Below are 19,638 nucleotides of genomic sequence, written 5' to 3'. Positions count from 1 at the left end.
GTGCTGTTTTGGTGCGCGTTTTGGGGGTGGGGGGTGGATATTTTCTCAACATCACCTCGGTTTTATTTTGTTGTGCGACGCCCGTGCCCGCATGCACCCCCCTCCCCCCGCGCCTGCAGACTTGGCATGGGCTCCCTGACAACCCTGGGAACCAGTGATTCTGAGTGGCACTCGAGGGCCGCAAACACTGGCTCCGCTGCCCGCTTCTGCCTTTGTTCTGTTTGTCTGCGCTTGAATATCAATGAGTGCGCACTTGTGTCGTTTATTCACCAAACATTTAGTCAGCGCTGACAGATTTATGTAAATGCTCGTTTGCAATTACCAAAGCGCACTTTGAAATTATGTACGCGCCGAATCGATACCGAGAGGAAATGGGATTAGGAGGTATTGCGGTTTATATTAATAAATCCAGAATTAAAACCTGTTTCGTTTCAGACTCAATTACATACACATCTGAGATGGGTCACGAACAGTTGGTTCCCACAACAAATGAACGTGTGGAAGGGAATTACGTTACAGAAAGTGCCCCAAATGTGAAAACGTGAGTTGGTGCTTAGCAGGGCGCTGCTATACAGTTAATAGTATATGGTGGTATGGTTGCTAGGAAGGTTATTAGAGTTTTGAATTTTATTTCGTTTTTATTTTTATATTATATTTTTTATATTATTTGTTTATTGTTTATTTTTCATTTGTCTTTTCAATTAACTTTTTTAATTTTTGCAGAGTTTTCTAGTTTTCAAATTTTCTTATTTTTATTTTAGTTTAGTTTTAGTATTTTTTTGTATTATAGCTGCCTAAAATATTTTTTATTTTAATTTAAATGTTTTTAATTTTCAATTTAATTTATATATTATATTATATTATATTATCTATTTATTTGTTTATTGTTTATTTTTCATTTGTCTTTTCAATTAACTTTTTTAATTTTTGCCGTTTCTAGTTTTGATTTATTTTTATTGTAGTTTAGTTTTAGTATTTTTTAGTATTATAGCTGCCTAAAATAATTAACATTTTAATTTAAATGTTTTTATTTTTCAATTTAATTTATATATTATATTATATTATCTATTTATTTTTTTATTGTTTATTTTTCATTTGTCTTTTCAACTTACTTTTTAAATTTTTGCAGAGTTTTCTAGTTTTTATTTATTTTTATTTTAGTTTAGTTTTAGTATTTTTTAGTATTATAGCTGCCTAAAATATTTTTAATTTTAATTTTAATGTTTTTAATTTTCAATTTAATTTATATATTATATTATATTATATTATTCTGTTCTGTTGTTTTTAATTTGTTATTTTTAATTTTTCTTTGAGTTTTCTAGTTTCAATGTATTTACATTTTATTTAATTTTATTATAGTACTTTATTTTAGTTTTAGTATTTTAGATCTGCCAAAGTTGATACACTTATTGGTGTAATTAAAAAAAGTGTTTCACTTTTCAGCACAGTTTAGTAGCATTTTCATCTTAATGCAGATATTTTGTGGCCATTTTTATTTTAAGTTCGCTTGACTAATGGAAATCTTTTTCCCATTTATTTGTATTTTTATTTGCTTATTTCAGTCAACGAAAATTTTTTTGTTTGTTTGTTTAGTTTTTGTAAACATTTTAGTTTTAGTTTTTATATTCATTTCAGTTTTTGTTTTAGTTGTTATTTTCATTTAGTTTTTGTTTGTTTTCGTTAACAATAACACATTTTGCTAAGTGGCTGCTTACTAGTTGAAGTCTCTTTGATGTTCTTGTCTGTAGATATGCCTCTTATCTTATCTCTCGTTATAAATATAAAATGTTTTCTTTTGCCCATTGTAACTCTACAAGGCAAAAAAAGTATGATCACTTAGACAAGTAAAAGCACACCTCTCTTCAACAAATCACTTGATTTGAACTATCATTCATGTATGGTTATGTTGGTCCTTCGTTGACCCTACCATCGGCTGATAACAGACCCGTTTTACCCCGAGCACCAGCTCAGTGTGCCGACCGCGTGAGAGGAAAGGAGGGAGAAAGAGAAACAAGTGAGAAGTTCAGGCCCTGCGATTCCAGGAAGGCAGGCTTGTAACAGGTAGTGCCAGGCCGGAGGGGCCAGGTACGCCCACTGAAAGACTAATTGATTACTGCGGGAACTGCTGGGTGATAAATAGCCTGATGCATTGCCTCCCTCCAGAGACACTGTCCAAAGGCCAACTGAGGATATTCTGGAAGAAGAGAAGGCGAGAGAGAGCGAGAGAAAGGGAGGGATTGAAGGAATGATTGTAAAGAAACAGGCCTGACATTGAGATGTTGCCTCTGCTGTGTTACAACCTGGTCCGTGGAGTGTAATCCATACGGGTGACAGGGTGCTGAAGTCGAATCTAGCCATGAATTCAGGTCGGGATATTTGACAGCTCTAAAAGTGGCCGTACATGACGGTCAGGAGTCTGCTTACATGTGCACGCATTTATTTGGCGTTTTGCACTGCAGTTTACTCTTAAAATGTGCACCCGAATGAACATGTTGTCATTGTTTACTCACCCTTATGTCATTCCAAATCCATCTGAGCATGTATGGTCATGTTTAATGCTCCAAAATGAGAAAAAAAAAATCCATAAAAGTGGTCCAAACAACTATATTCCAAGTCAATTATTGCATTAAACTCAGCAAACATCTGCTTTTGTTTTCAACTGAAGAAAGACATAAATATTGGGTTGGAACAACATGAACGTAAATAAATGGTGAAAGATTGTTCATTTTGAACTGAAAATTGCTTTAATTAAAACATTGAATTTTTAATGGAGCTACAGTATGTTATCACATATCAGCCACTGAATCTTTCAGAGTAAAAACCTCCGTCAAAAAAGAGGGAGTCCCAGAAAGCAGTGCAAAACCCAGAGAGGGAGACAGAAAGAGTGGTGTGCAGTGAGCATGAGCGGTGCCCAGAAATCCTAGCTGCACTACTGCAAATTCCGTCTCAATTTCCCCCAGCAGAGATCGATACGTTAGTCGATGGGCTGGGCTGACATTGTCCACAGCTCAACAAGCATAGCCAGCCAATACACACACGTCTGTAGATCTGTTCATTCAGTCTGTAGTTCATTCAGTCACTATGACATTTACAATCCAATTACTGGTGCTACTGTAATATTACTAGATGTTTTGGCCGTTGGGTTTAGAATCAAATTTTTTTTTGAAAGTTAGAAATATTAGCTGTTCGGTTATATTTGTAAACCTCTTTGAGGACTATACATTCAGTAAAAAAAATTAAAAAAATTTTTTTGTACATTTAAAAAAAAAAATTGATAATAATAATTCTATAGTTTATATATTATTATTTTTTTTAGATACATTTACATAATAATAATAATTATTATTATAAAACAATTACTGTTGCTACTAGCTGATTTTAGGTGCAAAATTAGATTTTCTTTTTTGTACATTCATATTTTTAATTTTTTTAATTTATTTAAGAATGTATTATTATTATTACATATAATATTTATTTACATTTAATATATTAAATTATTATTGTTATAAATAATAAACAATAATGTATTACATATGTCATAATAATAATAATTATTATTATTATATTTTTGACCTTTTTTGAGTTATTATAACCTTTTTAGTTTCAGTCTACATATAAATAGAGGGAAATGAAATGCTGTTTTACTGCTACAGAGTGGGCGCTGCAGGATTGGGCTATTGGGACGTGTGTATGGTCAGGGCAGAGCTCCAGATGGGCTCGTGGGCAACACACCGTAACCTGAGAGACGGCAGTCCCTTACAGCCCCATCGATCTCTCCACACCACCCTTACCATACGCTCCTCTCACTTTTTCTGGACCGTCATCCAGTACCTGTACAATTGTTTTATTGCAAACAGAATTTATAGAATAAAATCGTAATCTTTTTGAAAATAATGGAGCCGCTTTTGTTGGTATTTCATATTTGATCAAAAAAAGAATGTTTTCACTTTTCAGTTTTATATTGTGGCGTTTTACTACTTCATAAACTACGGTTTGATGTAACACACGGAACAAACTTGCAAAAATGTCTCTACATGATCATACTAGCACTATAAAGGCTTGACTCAGTGTGTAACAGAGCCTCCTGAAAGGAGACGTGCCAGGAGTCCCCTCTCTCGCTCTCTGCTCAACCCAGGGGGTTGCAACAATACAAGAAGCCCATTGTGTGGCTCATAGTAACCTTTCTCTGGTAACATTTTCTAGTTATCATTGACTGAGACGCAGAGAGAGGGGGGAGGCCAGCTCCACTCTCCTGCTATGAGTCGGCACTTTGTGTCTATGTGGGACTGACATTGGCTCCCCACGCTGGCATTCTTCATCAGATCAGAGCAACCCTGAGAGGCAGCGCGCCGCAGAGAGTCACGTTACAGAAGTGACATGGAGAAAGCATCAAGATAGTAGAGCTGTGATGGATGACTAGTTGGTTTTTGGTTCAGGTCATTAGGTACATAGATACGTGTATACATGCTTATATATATTTATATATATATAGAAAAAGTGGGTGAGTTTATTTTTTATATATATATATATATATATATATATATATATATATATATACTTTATTTATTAGGATTAACCCCTTGAGATGTAACATCTAGTTTTCTAGGGGGTCCCAAAAAAAATATATATATATATATCCTTGCAAAAAAAAAATATATATCCTATTTATATTAAATCTGTATGATATTTTCAAAATATGTATATATTTTTATATGTATGTGTTATAAATACAATTTTTGTGTATATAAATACAATTATTTACTTCATAGTAAACATATAATATATCTGTAAACCTCAAAACATTATTTATAAATATACACATTCATATATAATTTTTGACTCAAATGTATGTAATTTTTAAATAATATATAAAAGGTTTTTATATATTTTCATAACCTTGAAAAAATTATTGATATTAAAGATCTAAGATATTATTCTAAATATGTATATATTTATATCTATTTATTGTGTATAGATAAATGCACACACACGTATATATATAAAATAAAAATGGTATATAATAAACAATGAATTTATAAACCTCAAATGTATATATTTATAAATATATTTTTAAATATATAAGACTCAATTTTGTAAATTGAAGAAAAAACATAAAATATAAATTAAGTAATTTTTTGAGAATTGTTGTTTGCGAATTTTTATAAATTTTTTATGTATTTTATAAATAAATAAATATATATTTAAATATAGTTATTAGGCCTGCGTGATAAAACGGTATCGATATTTATCAACGGTAAACCTTCTTCGATAACGATATTAAAAATGTTCGATATAGTGCACAATATAGGCTCGTGCTATGAGTGACGCAAACAGCACACACAAACACGAACACATGCGTCAGGGAGCGTCATCAGTGGCGCACTAGATGCAGTGATAATGAAGTGACATTGTTACATTTTAATGTTTTGTTAGTCTACGAGACGTGCCACTGCTGCGTTATTCATTCAAAATATTAGAGAAATATAGAAGCTCAATGCGGAGAAGATCTTGATTATGTGAAAAATGAAACCAAGCCATTCACACAGATGCATATTCAGCGCGTTTTTTAGATGGACAAATATGACTGCTGCACTTGCGTCTCACACAAGAGATATAGCCATGCAAAGTTAAAACAGTTTAAACTTTTAGAAAACACGTCGCAAATTTGTGGAGGTTTACTCCTTTTGTTTTTAAAGGCAATCTGTGTGATGGGCGATTCGGCTCTTTGGATTAAGCAATGGATAAATACATGATGCTGTTTTGTTCATAATTGTTTATGCAATTTACGAAATTATATTTGATTTATATGAGTTAATTTAGACGTAATGCACTTTTTTTATAGACAGTTATTTCCTTGCGTTGACAATTTAAATGTGCTGCATTATTTTGCTCATTGCGCCCTCCTGTGGCCTCGGGAGACAAGCCAAAAGTTTCCTTAAGACCTATTTAATCTGCATATAAAACATTAGAAATTAGATATTTGTTTAATTTTTATTGTGTGTTTGACCTGTTAAAACAAAAAAAAAATTGTTGTTTGTCTCAGTAAATTGGGTTTTTAAAAATACAGTGGTTAAATAAAAATTTTTTTTTCTATTGCTCTGTTTTAAAAAAGGTTATAAAAAATGTCAATAATTATATCGTGGATACATTTTTTAGCTATATCGCCCAGCCCTAATAGTTATGCATGTTAAACATGTTATACATTTTTACACATTGTGTCATATCTTATGCATTTATTGTAATCTGTTTCATCCAACATTTTTGGCCACTGCATCACATCTTGTGCTTTTTAATGCCCCATTAGTATGTTTTTAATTTAAAAGCAGTCAAACTTTTATAAGCGAGCTTAGATATACCGTGTTCGCTTCTGTTGCACTTAGTGTAGCTGTTTTTGAATGCAAGAATGTGTTTTATGTAAATTCACTCTAAGAGAGTCCAGCAATCAGGTTCAGGTTCAGGGCTTCCAGTTAAGAGCCGTTTTTCACAAGTTCAGGGCTTCAGAAGTATGTCACTTGCATCTCTGGTTTTCCGATCAGAGCGTACAACCGTATGCATGTTCAGAAGTGGAGAGTTGATGAAAAAGGAAAAGAAAGGATAAAACAAAAAGCAGCAGCGGTAATGCTATCCATTACAGTGCTATAATTATGGTAAGCGAGGCAGAACTGAATCAATATGGCAATTCATCAATTGCATTCCCAAACTATTTCTTGCGTCTCACACAAGAGATATAGCCATGCAAAGTTAAAACAGTTTAAACTTTTAGAAAACACGTCGCAAATTTGTGGAGGTTTACTCCTTTTGTTTTTAAAGGCAATCTGTGTGATGGGCGATTCGGCTCTTTGGATTAAGCAATGGATAAATACATGATGCTGTTTTGTTCATAATTGTTTATGCAATTTACGAAATTATATTTGATTTATATGAGTTAATTTAGACGTAATGCACTTTTTTTATAGACAGTTATTTCCTTGCGTTGACAATTTAAATGTGCTGCATTATTTTGCTCATTGCGCCCTCCTGTGGCCTCGGGAGACAAGCCAAAAGTTTCCTTAAGACCTATTTAATCTGCATATAAAACATTAGAAATTAGATATTTGTTTAATTTTTATTGTGTGTTTGACCTGTTAAAACAAAAAAAAAATTGTTGTTTGTCTCAGTAAATTGGGTTTTTAAAAATACAGTGGTTAAATTAAAAAATGTTTTTCTATTGCTCTGTTTTAAAAAAGGTTATAAAAAATGTCAATAATTATATCGTGGATACATTTTTTAGCTATATCGCCCAGCCCTAATAGTTATGCATGTTAAACATGTTATACATTTTTACACATTGTGTCATATCTTATGCATTTATTGTAATCTGTTTCATCCAACATTTTTGGCCACTGCATCACATCTTGTGCTTTTTAATGCCCCATTAGTATGTTTTTAATTTAAAAGCAGTCAAACTTTTATAAGCAAGCTTAGATATACCGTGTTCGCTTCTGTTGCGCTTAGTGTAGCTGTTTTTGAATGCAAGAATGTGTTTTATGTAAATTCACTCTAAGAGAGTCCAGCAATCAGGTTCAGGTTCAGGGCTTCCAGTTAAGAGCCGTTTTTCACAAGTTCAGGGCTTCAGAAGTATGTCATTTGCATCTATTCCTGTGATGCAAAGCTGAATTTTCAGCATCATTCATTACTCCAGTCTTTAGTGTCACATGATCCTTCAGCATTTATTATTATTATTATCCATGTTAAAATTATCTGTGCTGCATCATTTTTTTGGAAACCATTTGTTTTATGACTTGAAAGTTAAAAAGATCAGCATTTATTTGAAATAGATATTTTATATTATAGTAAACCTTTTGTAACATTATATGTCTTTAATGTCACTTTTAGTATTTAGTATCATTTTTTTAATTTTTGTGTTTGGATTTTAAATTAATATTAAATATATCTTATTGCAGATTATTATCATTATTATTAGATATTATCATTTTTTTGTGTAATGCAATTATTGTCTTAAAGACAAAATTGTAAATCTTACACACAGTTTCATTTTGAAGTGTGGACTTGTGGGTGGTCACTTTTTCTAGCGGCCAGGCTTCTGGGGGGGGGGGGGGGGTTTCCTCAGTGAGAAGCGGCTGAAGAGAAGTCTGTTGCAGGGGAAGTTGCGGGCAGGGTAGTGCATCCCTGGCGGTGTATGCTTCAGCCTTGGCATGTGTCTTCCAGTTTGTTCCAAACTCGGGCTATGGCCAGCCACTCTCTAAGGAAGAGTGCGAGGAGAGGAAGACAACGAAAGGAGAGGGAGTGAAAAAGTTGGCTGCCAAATTGAATCACCACATCTTTTTTTTCAGCAAACGTCCTACTGCCAAGATCATGGAGACTTTCTATTTTCACTCATTCTGAGAGAGAAGGGAAGAGGGGGGTTTTATACGAGGCTTCTCTGCCCACAGCGTTATAGTTGGTATCAGTGGCCAGCCAAGCACACCCTCCTGTGCCATGAATGGTGTAAATGTCGCCCGCCACTTATTGATCCTCTGTGGATTTACTTAGGGTCATGTTTATGGGTTGACAGTTTGTGGCCCAATAAACACGAATATCTGTGCTGAAACAACTGAGGAACCCATTTTGTGGATTTTAGTCCATGTCTGGTAGATTTCAAGCCATCACTATGCTGGTCCTGAAACAATTAAAGCTCTAACTTTGGACCAAAGTATTGATGCTTTGGTATTGATTGCACTATGCAAATTCTGTCCAATCAGAATCTTCCTAAAATAAGAATAACTTCTCATTCTAAATTATGTATACAACCTGCCTTTAATTAGCAATAGCAAGTAGCAAAGCATTGTTTGTCATTGCATTTCTTCTTAGTACAAGCTGTCAAAAGTTTGTGTCGAAAAACATTTTGATTTGGCCCCCCTCAACTTCCTATTGAAGTACATCGAAAAGGTTCCCCCATTTCATGGTATCATTAATTTCTATATTAAAGTTTGCATTTTGTGACTTTGCAAACCTGTTTGTGTAACTCCTTTGTATAAGGAGTATTGTATGTCAAAAAAGTCTCATCTTTCACCTCACTGTCATTATGACGACTGTAGCAAGCATTGACACCTCTGTGTCAGTTGGAGACGGACTACCTGGCTACAGGCGGTGGTTGTTGTGGAGACAGGTGTGTCGGCGATCCTGACAGCAATGAACACCCACCATGTACGTCGCACGTCTGCAGCTGGAGCCTCTCAGCTGGGCTCTTGGAGAGCGATTAATTACAGTGCGCATGTACATACACACAAAAGGAGAGTCTCATGATACTCACTGAGATTAGATCTCTGGCAAATGACAATCAAACTGACAACACTTTTTTTCCCGACTCAGTACCGCGTCCTCAGACACCACTCCGCTTCGGCAGGAAATCAGGCCCGACAGAGGTCAAACCGCAAGCATTCTTCTCTCCTTAGAGCACACAGGCTCAGAGTCAGGAATAACAATGCCAATACTACCTATTGTGTTGTTCTCCTGGACCCCAGGGGCCACATGGAGAGCCCGGTTCTTTTTTTTCAGACTATATTTGTCGAAAGATCCCCTCTGTCAGAACAAGGACAAATTCCTCTACCTGTGCCATCATGTGCGTTCAACTAGGGCAAGCAAGAGGCGCTCTAAAGACAAAGACAGGATGTGTCATGAGCTTGCGGATGTAGGCATCGCAACAATATGGCTTTTTGTTTGGTGTAGCGTATGCTACTTTTGGCCTGGCTGTTTTGAAAGGTCTCATTTTTACCTAATCACTTCATTCTGATATTTTAAATTCAATCTCACTGTCGAAGTCTAATGTATTTTGGTTTGGTTTTTGTTCTTATCTTGTTTGGTGTTGCAGATATTCCCCTCTCCTCGTACTCCCTTTGAGGAATCCGTGCTCACACAGACACTTGACCCACTCGCGATCTTTCTATTTCTCCGGCACTGAGCTACAGGAGGTCGCGGTACACATTAGATCCCTGACAGCTTCGACTTCTCTCTCACAGCCTGGCTATTTAGAGAGGGAGAGAGGGAAAGAGAACTGCAGAGAGTAAATTGAAAGTGGCCCCAGGGCTGTATATTTCACCATATCCCAGGGGAATTCTGGGATTCTGATTCTCTCTCGCTCTCTCTTCCTGGGAAAAGGCCAAGAACTTTTTCTCCTCCTCCTCATCCTCCTCCTCTGCTTGCCTTTCCTGCCTTTTCCTAGAAACTGTAGTTCATATCAGGGGAGTCGAGAAACACAGCGCTCAGGAAGAAAAAAAGAGTTTGACTACAGGCCAGGGGGATACATCTTTTCCCATTGAGGAGCTGCTAGCATTGAGGATGGTCCACTTTTTCCTTCTCTCCCTCTGGAACATTACGACCAGCCAGGGAGGATGGAGAGACTAAGGTTATGTTCCAGTGCCCTGCGTAGTGTAGAAAGTATACATGTATACACCAACTCGATACTACACAAAGTTTGGCTAAAATAAATGCAGAGAAAAAAGTTGCATATAATTCATCTCAAGTTTGGTTTTTGCAGTTTTTTTGCAGTGTTGGGGAAAGTTACTTTTTAAAGTAATGCATTACAATATTGTGTTACTCCATGAAAAAGTCATTGTGTTAGTTACTTTTTCTGGAAAGTAATGCATTGTTACTTTTGTGTTACTTTTTGCCACCTGAGTTGGGCTTGCTTATTGATAAAAAAAAAAAAATTTTTTTTTATATTTTTGGCAACTGTAAAGGCCCTTTCACACCAAAAGTGAAATTAATAAAACTCACCCTGAAGGAAGTTCCTATGCACTGAACACAGGGACAGGAGAGCTGTCAGTGAATAAATGGGAAAACAAGGTAACTTTCTTTACTTATTTGAAAAAGTATCTTAGATTTTTTTTTTTGTAAATTTAAAAGAAATGCTTTACTTCACTACTTGAAAAAAAGTAATCTGATTACGTAACTTACGTTACTTGTAATGCGTTATCTCCAATACTGTTTTTTTGAAGGCGTATTATATAAATTAACAATCATTCTTCTTTTGTTAGCTTAGCAACATGCTAAAGTTTAGATAAAGATGACTTAACATGATATAAATTAACAAAAAAATTTGTCATTACAAACTTCACAACAGTCTTTTATCACTAAATTGAGTACCATTTTACTTGTGCATGCTGTGTATTTTCATGCTTGTTAGAGTACTGCATTGTTAGCTTAGCAACATGTTAAAGTTTGGCTAAAATAACTCCAGTGAAAAAGAATTGTGCTTAATTCATTTCAAATATGTTTTCTATAGTTTTTCACAAGTATAAAGTTTATGACAGCTACAGTTTTATTGACCTTCTTTACTAAATGTAGGACAATTTTCTTCTGTCTCTGTATTTTTATGTTTGGTACAGTTCTGCATTGTTAGCTTAGCAACATGCTAAAATTTGGCCAAAATAACTGCAGTGAAATCAAGCTGACATAATTCATCTGACGTTTGTTTGTTTTTTCGCGGTTGTTTGCAAGTATGAAACATACAACACTAGCTGATATAAATTAACCAAATCATTTATGTTCAAATTCAGTCATTTATCGCAAAATTTAGGACCATTTTACGCTTTGGCAACTGTAAAGGCCCTTTCACACCAAAAGTGAAATGAATAAAACTCACCCTGAAGGAAGTTCCTATGCACTGAACACAGGGACAGGAGAGCTGTCAGTGAATAAATGGGAAAACAAGGTAACTTTCGTTACTTATTTGAAAAAGTATCTTAGATATTTTTTTTTGTAAATTTAAAAGAAATGCTTTACTTCACTACTTGAAAAAAGTAATCTGATTACGTAACTTACGTTACTTGTAATGCGTTATCTCCAATACTGTTTTTTTGAAGGCGTATTATATAAATTAACAATCATTCTTCTTTTGTTAGCTTAGCAACATGCTAAAGTTTAGATAAAGATGACTTAACATGATATAAATTAACAAAAAAATTTGTCATTACAAACTTCACAACAGTCTTTTATCACTAAATTGAGTACCATTTTACTTGTGCATGCTGTGTATTTTCATGCTTGTTAGAGTACTGCATTGTTAGCTTAGCAACATGTTAAAGTTTGGCTAAAATAACTCCAGTGAAAAAGAATTGTGCTTAATTCATTTCAAATATGTTTTCTATAGTTTAGCTACAACAGTGACAGCTACAATTTTATTGACCTTTTTTACTAAATGTAGGACAATTTTCTTCTGTCTCTGTATTTTTATGTTTGGTACAGTTCTGCATTGTTAGCTTAGCAACATGCTAAAATTTGGCCAAAATAACTGCAGTGAAATCAAGCTGACATAATTCATCTGACGTTTGTTTGTTTTTTCGCGGTTGTTTGCAAGTATGAAACATACAACGCTAGCTGATATAAATTAACCAAATCATTTATGTTCAAATTCAGTCATTTATCGCAAAATTTAGGACCATTTTACGCAGAATTTAGGCTTGTTAAAGTATCACATTTTTAGCTTAGCATCATGCTAACATCACACTTGCACTTTTGAATACCCATGAACTTTTCAAATCGGCCACTTAGTGTACAGGGTTACATTTCAGTTAGGATTTTGCATATGTAGACAGAAAGAACCGTGCTGTTGACTATTCTGTGTTAGCTTTTCTTTACTCAAGGGTTAGTTCACCCAAAAATGAAATTATGTAATTAATTACTCTCCCTCATGTCGTTTCAAACCAGTAAGACCTTCGTTCATCTTCCGAACACAAATTAAGATATTTTTGATGGAATCTGAGAGCTGTCTGACCCTGCATAGACAGCAACGCAACTGAAATGTTCCCAAGTCCAGAAACGTAGCAAGGAGATCGGTAAAATAATCCATGTGACATCAGTGGTTCATCCGCAATTATACGAACTACGAGAATACTTTTTGTGTACAAAAGAAAAAAAATAACAACTTTATTCAACAATTCGTATCCTCCGCATCACCCTGGTGCCATTTTGGAGAATATCTTCTGGACGTAAACAGCGTATGCTGTTCTGTGTCAGCTGCGTCACATGTATACGCTGTTTCCGTTCAGATCAAATCACAACAAAGTATAAACAGATTTGGTGTGATGTTTTGGGTGAACTAACCCTTTAAAGAATCCAGAAAGAAAGGTATCATAGATTCCACAAATATATGAAGCAGCACAACTATTTTCAACATTTATAAGAAATGTAAGAAATGTTTCTTAAGCAGCAAATCACATTTTAAAATGATTTCTGAAGGATCATGTGACACTGAAGACTGAAGTAATGATGCTGAAAATTCAGCTTTGCTGTCATAGGAGTAAATCACATTTTAAAATATATTCAAATAGAAAACAGTTATTTTAAATTGTAATAAAGTTTAACAATGTTACTGTTTTTACTGTATTTTTGTAAAATAAATGCAGTCTTTTGGCACAATTTTTTTATATTTTCCTTTTATTTTAGTCCACTGTGCTTTAAATGGCTTTCTAATTCAAGTGAAACTGTAAATAACATTTTAGTAGGCAAAAATTAACAAAATGAAAAAGTCAAGCATTTAAAAAAAATAAAATAAAAAATTGCGGCCCACTCTTCAGATTGCCTTTGTTTTAAACTGTTGATGCAGACGGTAATGCTGAGCTGAATGCAAACAAGGCCCTAAATTGTTTACTTTGTCTAGGAGCAGATGAAGGGACTGGCCAAACTTTATTTGTTTTTATTTATTTATTTTTTTGTGGTGGTGGGGGTCTGGGTTTAGCTTTTTTCTTCTTTTATCAAAAGTTGCTTTCTGCGATTTATCGTAAACTGAGATTTTAATAATTTTGTATGCTAATTATAGCACAGTTTAGCCTATTAGTTACATTTGTGTTCCAAAGTGTTGTTTTAACTAGAGATGCACCGGCCAATAATCGGTATCGGCTGATAAAAGCAATTCATTTCATTATCGGCCATCGGCGGATTGTTTAAAATCAGCCGTTGATCATGGCCGATTATATTCCATATAGTATTATATTCTATATTTTATTATATATCCGATCTATATTCTTCAAGCCAGGGTTGCCAGATCCGCAGTTTTTCTCTACACCAAACATTTGTAGCGCGCCTCCCATCCAATAATCGTAAAGAGCTTTGTGCTTTCTCACTTCTGAAAAGAAACAAAGTCTCAGCTTTCAAATCCTGTACATTCTATCACGAAATTCAAACAATGAATGCCATTTTGATGCTTTTAAATGTGACGTGACAGATCGCTGTAGCACCTCAGTTCAAGCAGCAGCGCGGAGTGCCAGTAATTGTTGCGCAGTTAAGCTTATTAGATACATTTGTCTTCCAAAATGATGTTTTAAAGTTTATTTTCCCAAAAACTAAAATGGAAAAAGTCAAAAAATATTTTTTTCTGTCATTTACTGTAAAATTAACTGAAATTTTGAGTATTTTTGTACACAAATTTTTCTGACATTTAGCCTCTTAGTTACAGTTGTGTTCCAAAGTGATGTTTTAGCATATATATTGACCAAAAAAATTAAGTGGAAAAAGTCATTAATCCTTTTACTTCTTTTATCAAAAATTACTTTTCTGTGAATTATCTTTAACCGAAATTTGAAGCATTTTGTAAACAAATTTTTTGCACAGTTTAGACTGTGTTCCAATGTGATATTTTTAACGTGTATTCTGCCATCAAATGAATGTGTAAAAAGTCATGAATCAGATTCCGATCCCAAATTCGCCAGCCATTTTTTTTTGTGCTTGCTAGCATGATATAGGTAATATTTCTCCCAGCACAACTATCAATACTCACCCCAACCCCTCAATCATCTTAAAGGGTGTTTCTATGCCATTTTTGGCTGTCATAGAAGAGTTAAAGGGACCCGGGTGAATCTTTGCGAAAGTTCCCTTAACGTCACGGCACGAATCATTGCTATCGCAGCTAATGGCACCGTTAAAGAGCACTTCTTGGGAGAAATCGGAGCCCATCAAATTTATAGGGCCTTTTTTATGCAGTACACCCAAATCTGAAGGCTTTCTCTCTCTCTAGACTTATTTCCATAAGTGCCTTGGCTGCAAATAGCACACTCAGTGTGAATTCACAGCCCAGACCCCACTGTTGGTCTGACCTACCAAGCCGCGTGCCAAAAGGACATTGGCTAGAGTACAGTCAGACCTTCTATTCCAATAACATCCCTTTGCATCTGAATGCTCTTACAGTTAGGTCTGTCAATTGATTTCACATAATTCACTTTTGTAAATTGTATTTATTTTATTGTAATTCTATATCTTAACATATATTATAAAATGTAATTTACAATGTTGTTCTTATATATATATATATTTAATAAACCACATTTATTAATGAGTTAACTTACATCTGCAGTCGTTTAAAACCTAGAAAGACAGTGAGTATTTTTACAACGCATGCAGTTGTCTGTCAGCCTATACTGTGGCAGCAGTCAGCTTTATTGAACCGGCAACACGGTGGCCTCCTGTGTACACACATCAGCGTAGGGTTTCACCTGCACGGCCAGTGTGCCGTTTGGCAGCCAGACTGCACGATCAGCATGGTGATTCCTTGGTACTCTGGACTAGATGTTTTCTATCCGAGTCTTTAGACTGCAGAAACAGTTTTCAAGAGGCTGTCAAGTGCATGATTTCAGTGTGGTCTTGAAACAAAATCTCACTTTCTGTGTCTCTCTTTCCTTGTGTGTCTCTCTACAGAAACAGGGCAGTCTGAAAGTCCGAACCAGCCCAGTGAAAGCGACATCAAGGACCAGCCAGAAAATGGTGAGTGTTTCTACTCACGTTTCCCAACATATCTAGAAATATGCATATACAAATCCCAAACATTATCCAGGTTTTTGGGGCCATGGCCTAATGTTAGCACATTTTCTTCAGAGGACCTTGGAGCTCATACATTCTTAAAAATAAAGAAAATAAATGGTAAAAAAAAATAATGGTTCCATGAAGAACCATTCACGTCTATGGAAGCTTTGCATTGTGCAAAAGGTTCTTTACTTGAGGTAAGGGATTAGATTATTCTTTAGATTTTTTAAATGTTCTTCACACTAAGAGGAAAAATGTTTCTTTCAAGAACTGTTCGCTGAAAAGTTCTTTGAGGAAGCCAAGATGGTTCTTCAATGGCATCACTGTAAAAACCCACTTAAAAAAAAAAAAAAGTGTTGAACATTTCCATGTGCACAAAATGTTCTAAATAGTGAAAAGATTATTAAAATATTCTTGAAACGAGGAGAAAAAAAAGAGATGTTCACAGAAATGTTCTTGGAGGAAGCACGAGTGATTCTTCCATTGCATTGGTACGTTCTTAAAAATATTTTATTGATGGTTCATTTGAGAAGTTTTACCATCCATTAACCCTTTCCATTGCACAAAAGGTTCTTTATAGGGGAAAACGGTTCTTTAATTCATTCAAATGTTCTTCACTCACATGTTCTTCATAGTGGTTTTAAGAAAGTTCGCTGAAAAGGTTCTTTGGGGAACCAAAAATGGTTCTACTATGGCATCACTGCAAAAAACCCCATTTGAAACCTTTATTTTTAAGAGTGTGTGGGAAATGCAGGTTTGAATCTGGCCTAGATTATTTTGTCCCCAAAGTATATCTAGTTGTTGTTAGCTAGTTCAGCTATAGTAAGAACAAGTTTGCGAATTTTTCACATCGTCGAAGCTCTAGAGCTTGCTCTCTCCTCTGAGAAGTTTAGTGTGTGTTAGTATAAGCCAGAGGTGGTTGATTACTCTTAAGAAGATTGCGTCTGCATAAACTTGTGCGAAAAGTGGCATCTTTCCATCGCAGACGGAGAATTTTTCTAAACGGGCTCTTTTAAAACAAACACAGAGCAGCAATTCCGCTGATTTTGTACGTGTTTACAAATTATTAGCGGACAATGAAACAGTCTGTGTCGACTGATTTACAGTTTGAGAAAACATAAACACAATGATTGAATGGCCTGTTTGCTTGAGTTTAAACAGAGAATGATGGCAAAAAGTCCCGCTTTATCCTCCCACAACCCCCCTGGAGCGCTGTTACGTACGCGTCCCTCAACACTGGATTATAAGGCATATTTTCCTTCTAACTTAAAGATTATTGCATATGTGTGCTGCAAAGCTTGAGCTATTATTTCCACGCCCTTGTGTGTGACAGCAGCATCGCCCTGTTTACTCAGATTAGAGGATACAGACAGATGAGCGTGTTCATCTCTCTCATCCTGCATGTAGCTGATATTATCTTTTCATCTCTCTCTCTCATGTTGAACTGAAGATCACCCCTGAGTTGCGCTGATATAGGCTGCACATAATCACTCCGCTAATGTCTTTTTTTTTCATATTTTCTCTCCCGTGCAAACCCGCTCCATCTGGTATCTGTATCTGTCATCCGTGATCTTCGGATTATTTCCGAATTATTATATTTGTTTTGATCTGAAGCAGTACAGGCCAGTCCCAATCCAGTCTGAGAATCCTGGCCTTGTTTCATCCTTTTTAATTCTCAAAACTGGTCTCAGATCAGCAGCTTTTGCCCTGCTGGATCTAAAAACAATGAAGACCTGAGACTTTATTTCACTGCCTCATAAAGGGATTTTTCAAAATTATAAAAGGAGAAATTACACAATATTTTCACTATGCTTTTCCATTTGATGAAATTAAATATATGATAACTGTTCTGTGTAATATCTTTGGTATATATATGTAAATATATCTATGTATATCTATCTATATAGATGGATGGATAGATGGATAGATAGATAGATATAGATATAGATGGATAAATATATACATGTTATATTTATGTGCATATGTTATCATATTTAAGCTCATATGTGTGTGTGTGTGTGTGTGTGTGTGTGTGTGTGTATTAGCACAAATATCATATAGCATATTATAGAACATTTATTTTAAATTATTTAAAAACTTATATATAAAACTTATAAATAATATGTATGAATTCATAAGTAACATATATTTACATATTTAATACATTTACAAAAACAATAATTAAATTTTTAATGTTTTATTAAATTATATAATAATAATTTAATTATTTACACACACACACACACACACACACACATATATATATATATATATACTTATATAATTATAATATTTTGTCTTCTGAAGCCAAAATGTATATTGTTCTTCAAGTGTAACTATCAAATCTAAGTATTTTGTGTAATGAAAATGCGTCATAAGAATAACATTTGAGAGCTACATAAGAATGGAAAAGAGCAGCCAGGAAAAATATCATATATTTGCTTGCATGGAAGAAAGACAGTCATATGGGTTTGAAATAACATGTGGGTGAGTAAATGGTGAGAGATTTTTTATTTAGAGTGAGCTATCCCTTCAAAGACCACTGACTCCTTTCACTGCCTGTTAAATACTGTCAGACATAGCTTGAGGCTATCACACACTTCCACCTTTTCCCTGCCACCACCTCTATTTCTCCCTTATTTCTGTCTCCCTCTCGTCCCCGATGCAGGAAAACATGATCAACTTTTATTTTTCCATGGTTTGTTTTTGCTGGTAAACCTTGACCTTTGTGCTCCATGCTACGTGCACTTTCACAGAGCAGGCTGCTGTCTTTCTGGGATGGGGCAGCCGTTGCACAATCCGCAGACTATTAGATAAGGCCAGAGGATATCCTCTTCTTTACAACCCCAGGAGAGAGAGAGGGGAGGTGGGAAATCCATAACAGAGAGCACGAGAAAATGGAAAAGAATGTGAGAGACATTTGTTAAGAAGCTAGTAAAAATGGTTAAACAGTTGTTTACTGCCTCTTGTGAGGCTTGTTTATGGGTGGCTGTCAAATGCCAAGCAGTGGATGCTTCATCTAAGACTATTTGAAAAGAAATTTTTCAGGTTATTATGCTTTATACACATTGTTGATGATAAAACGAATAACTGAGAGATATGAAAGTCGATAGAAAGACATATGAAAGACAATAAAAATCAAATTTGACTTTTTTTTCTCACTAGCTGTATTCTGGTATGTAACGCACACTTTTCACTATCCAATCATCAACTTGCTCAGCCACTTAAACAACTTCTAGTCTCTAATGATATCACCAAGGCCATGCTTTATATTAGATAATAAACACAAATAGCAATTCAGCCAATTTTAGCAAACTTTCATGTCTGGCTTCATTCTGATACGTAATGCACACTTTTCACTAATCGATTCTTGATAGATAAAATCAAGCACCGCCCTTTTTTTCTCATTGAATATCATGTTTTACTCATTCCTGATTTCTTAATACACATTCCTTATCAGTGCACGTGATTCTGGAAAAAAAACTTTTTTTTGTAAATTCGTTGTAATTCGCAATCAGAATTAAGTAACTTGATCCACCTCTTCAACAACTTTCCATCTCTGATGACATCAACAAGGCCAGTGGAAATTTGCACAAATGGCAATATAGCCATTGTTTTTGCTAACTCTCATTCACGTCGCATGGCTCCATTCTGGTCCGAAACACACTTTTCACAATCCAATCATATACGAATTGATTAAAAACAAGACCCGTCCCTTTTTTATCTTGTTGTATATAAATTTTTACTTATTTAAAGAAGCAAAAAGATCATTTGCGCCGCACTGCAAAGAGCCTCTGCCCCACAGTACTGCAGACACTCATGGGACCAAATCCAGATGTTCTCTACCCTCAGTGTCACTCTAAA

The 19,638-nt window shown here is 34.9% G+C and overlaps 1 protein-coding gene across 6 annotated transcripts in view; it reads left to right on the top strand.

Annotated features, from left to right (window-relative positions):
* LOC107599440 (nuclear factor 1 A-type-like) overlaps positions 1–19,638 on the top strand; it is a 157,919-nt gene that overhangs the window by 91,230 nt on the left and 47,051 nt on the right. For all 6 annotated transcript variants that reach the window (XM_016291022.1, XM_016291021.1, XM_016291024.1 and 3 more), the window contains exon 3: positions 15,670–15,735. In XM_016291022.1, the coding sequence (XP_016146508.1) occupies positions 15,670–15,735 (66 nt within the window). The remainder of the gene's footprint in view (positions 1–15,669; positions 15,736–19,638) is intronic.

The sequence above is a fragment of the Sinocyclocheilus grahami genome, unplaced genomic scaffold (genome assembly GCF_001515645.1).
Source record: "Sinocyclocheilus grahami isolate Dianchi unplaced genomic scaffold, SAMN03320097.WGS_v1.1 scaffold267.1, whole genome shotgun sequence".
Classification (NCBI taxonomy): domain Eukaryota; kingdom Metazoa; phylum Chordata; class Actinopteri; order Cypriniformes; family Cyprinidae; genus Sinocyclocheilus; species Sinocyclocheilus grahami.
Note: the sequence above shows the minus strand (reverse complement) of the source record. Positions and strands in the feature narration are given on the sequence as shown.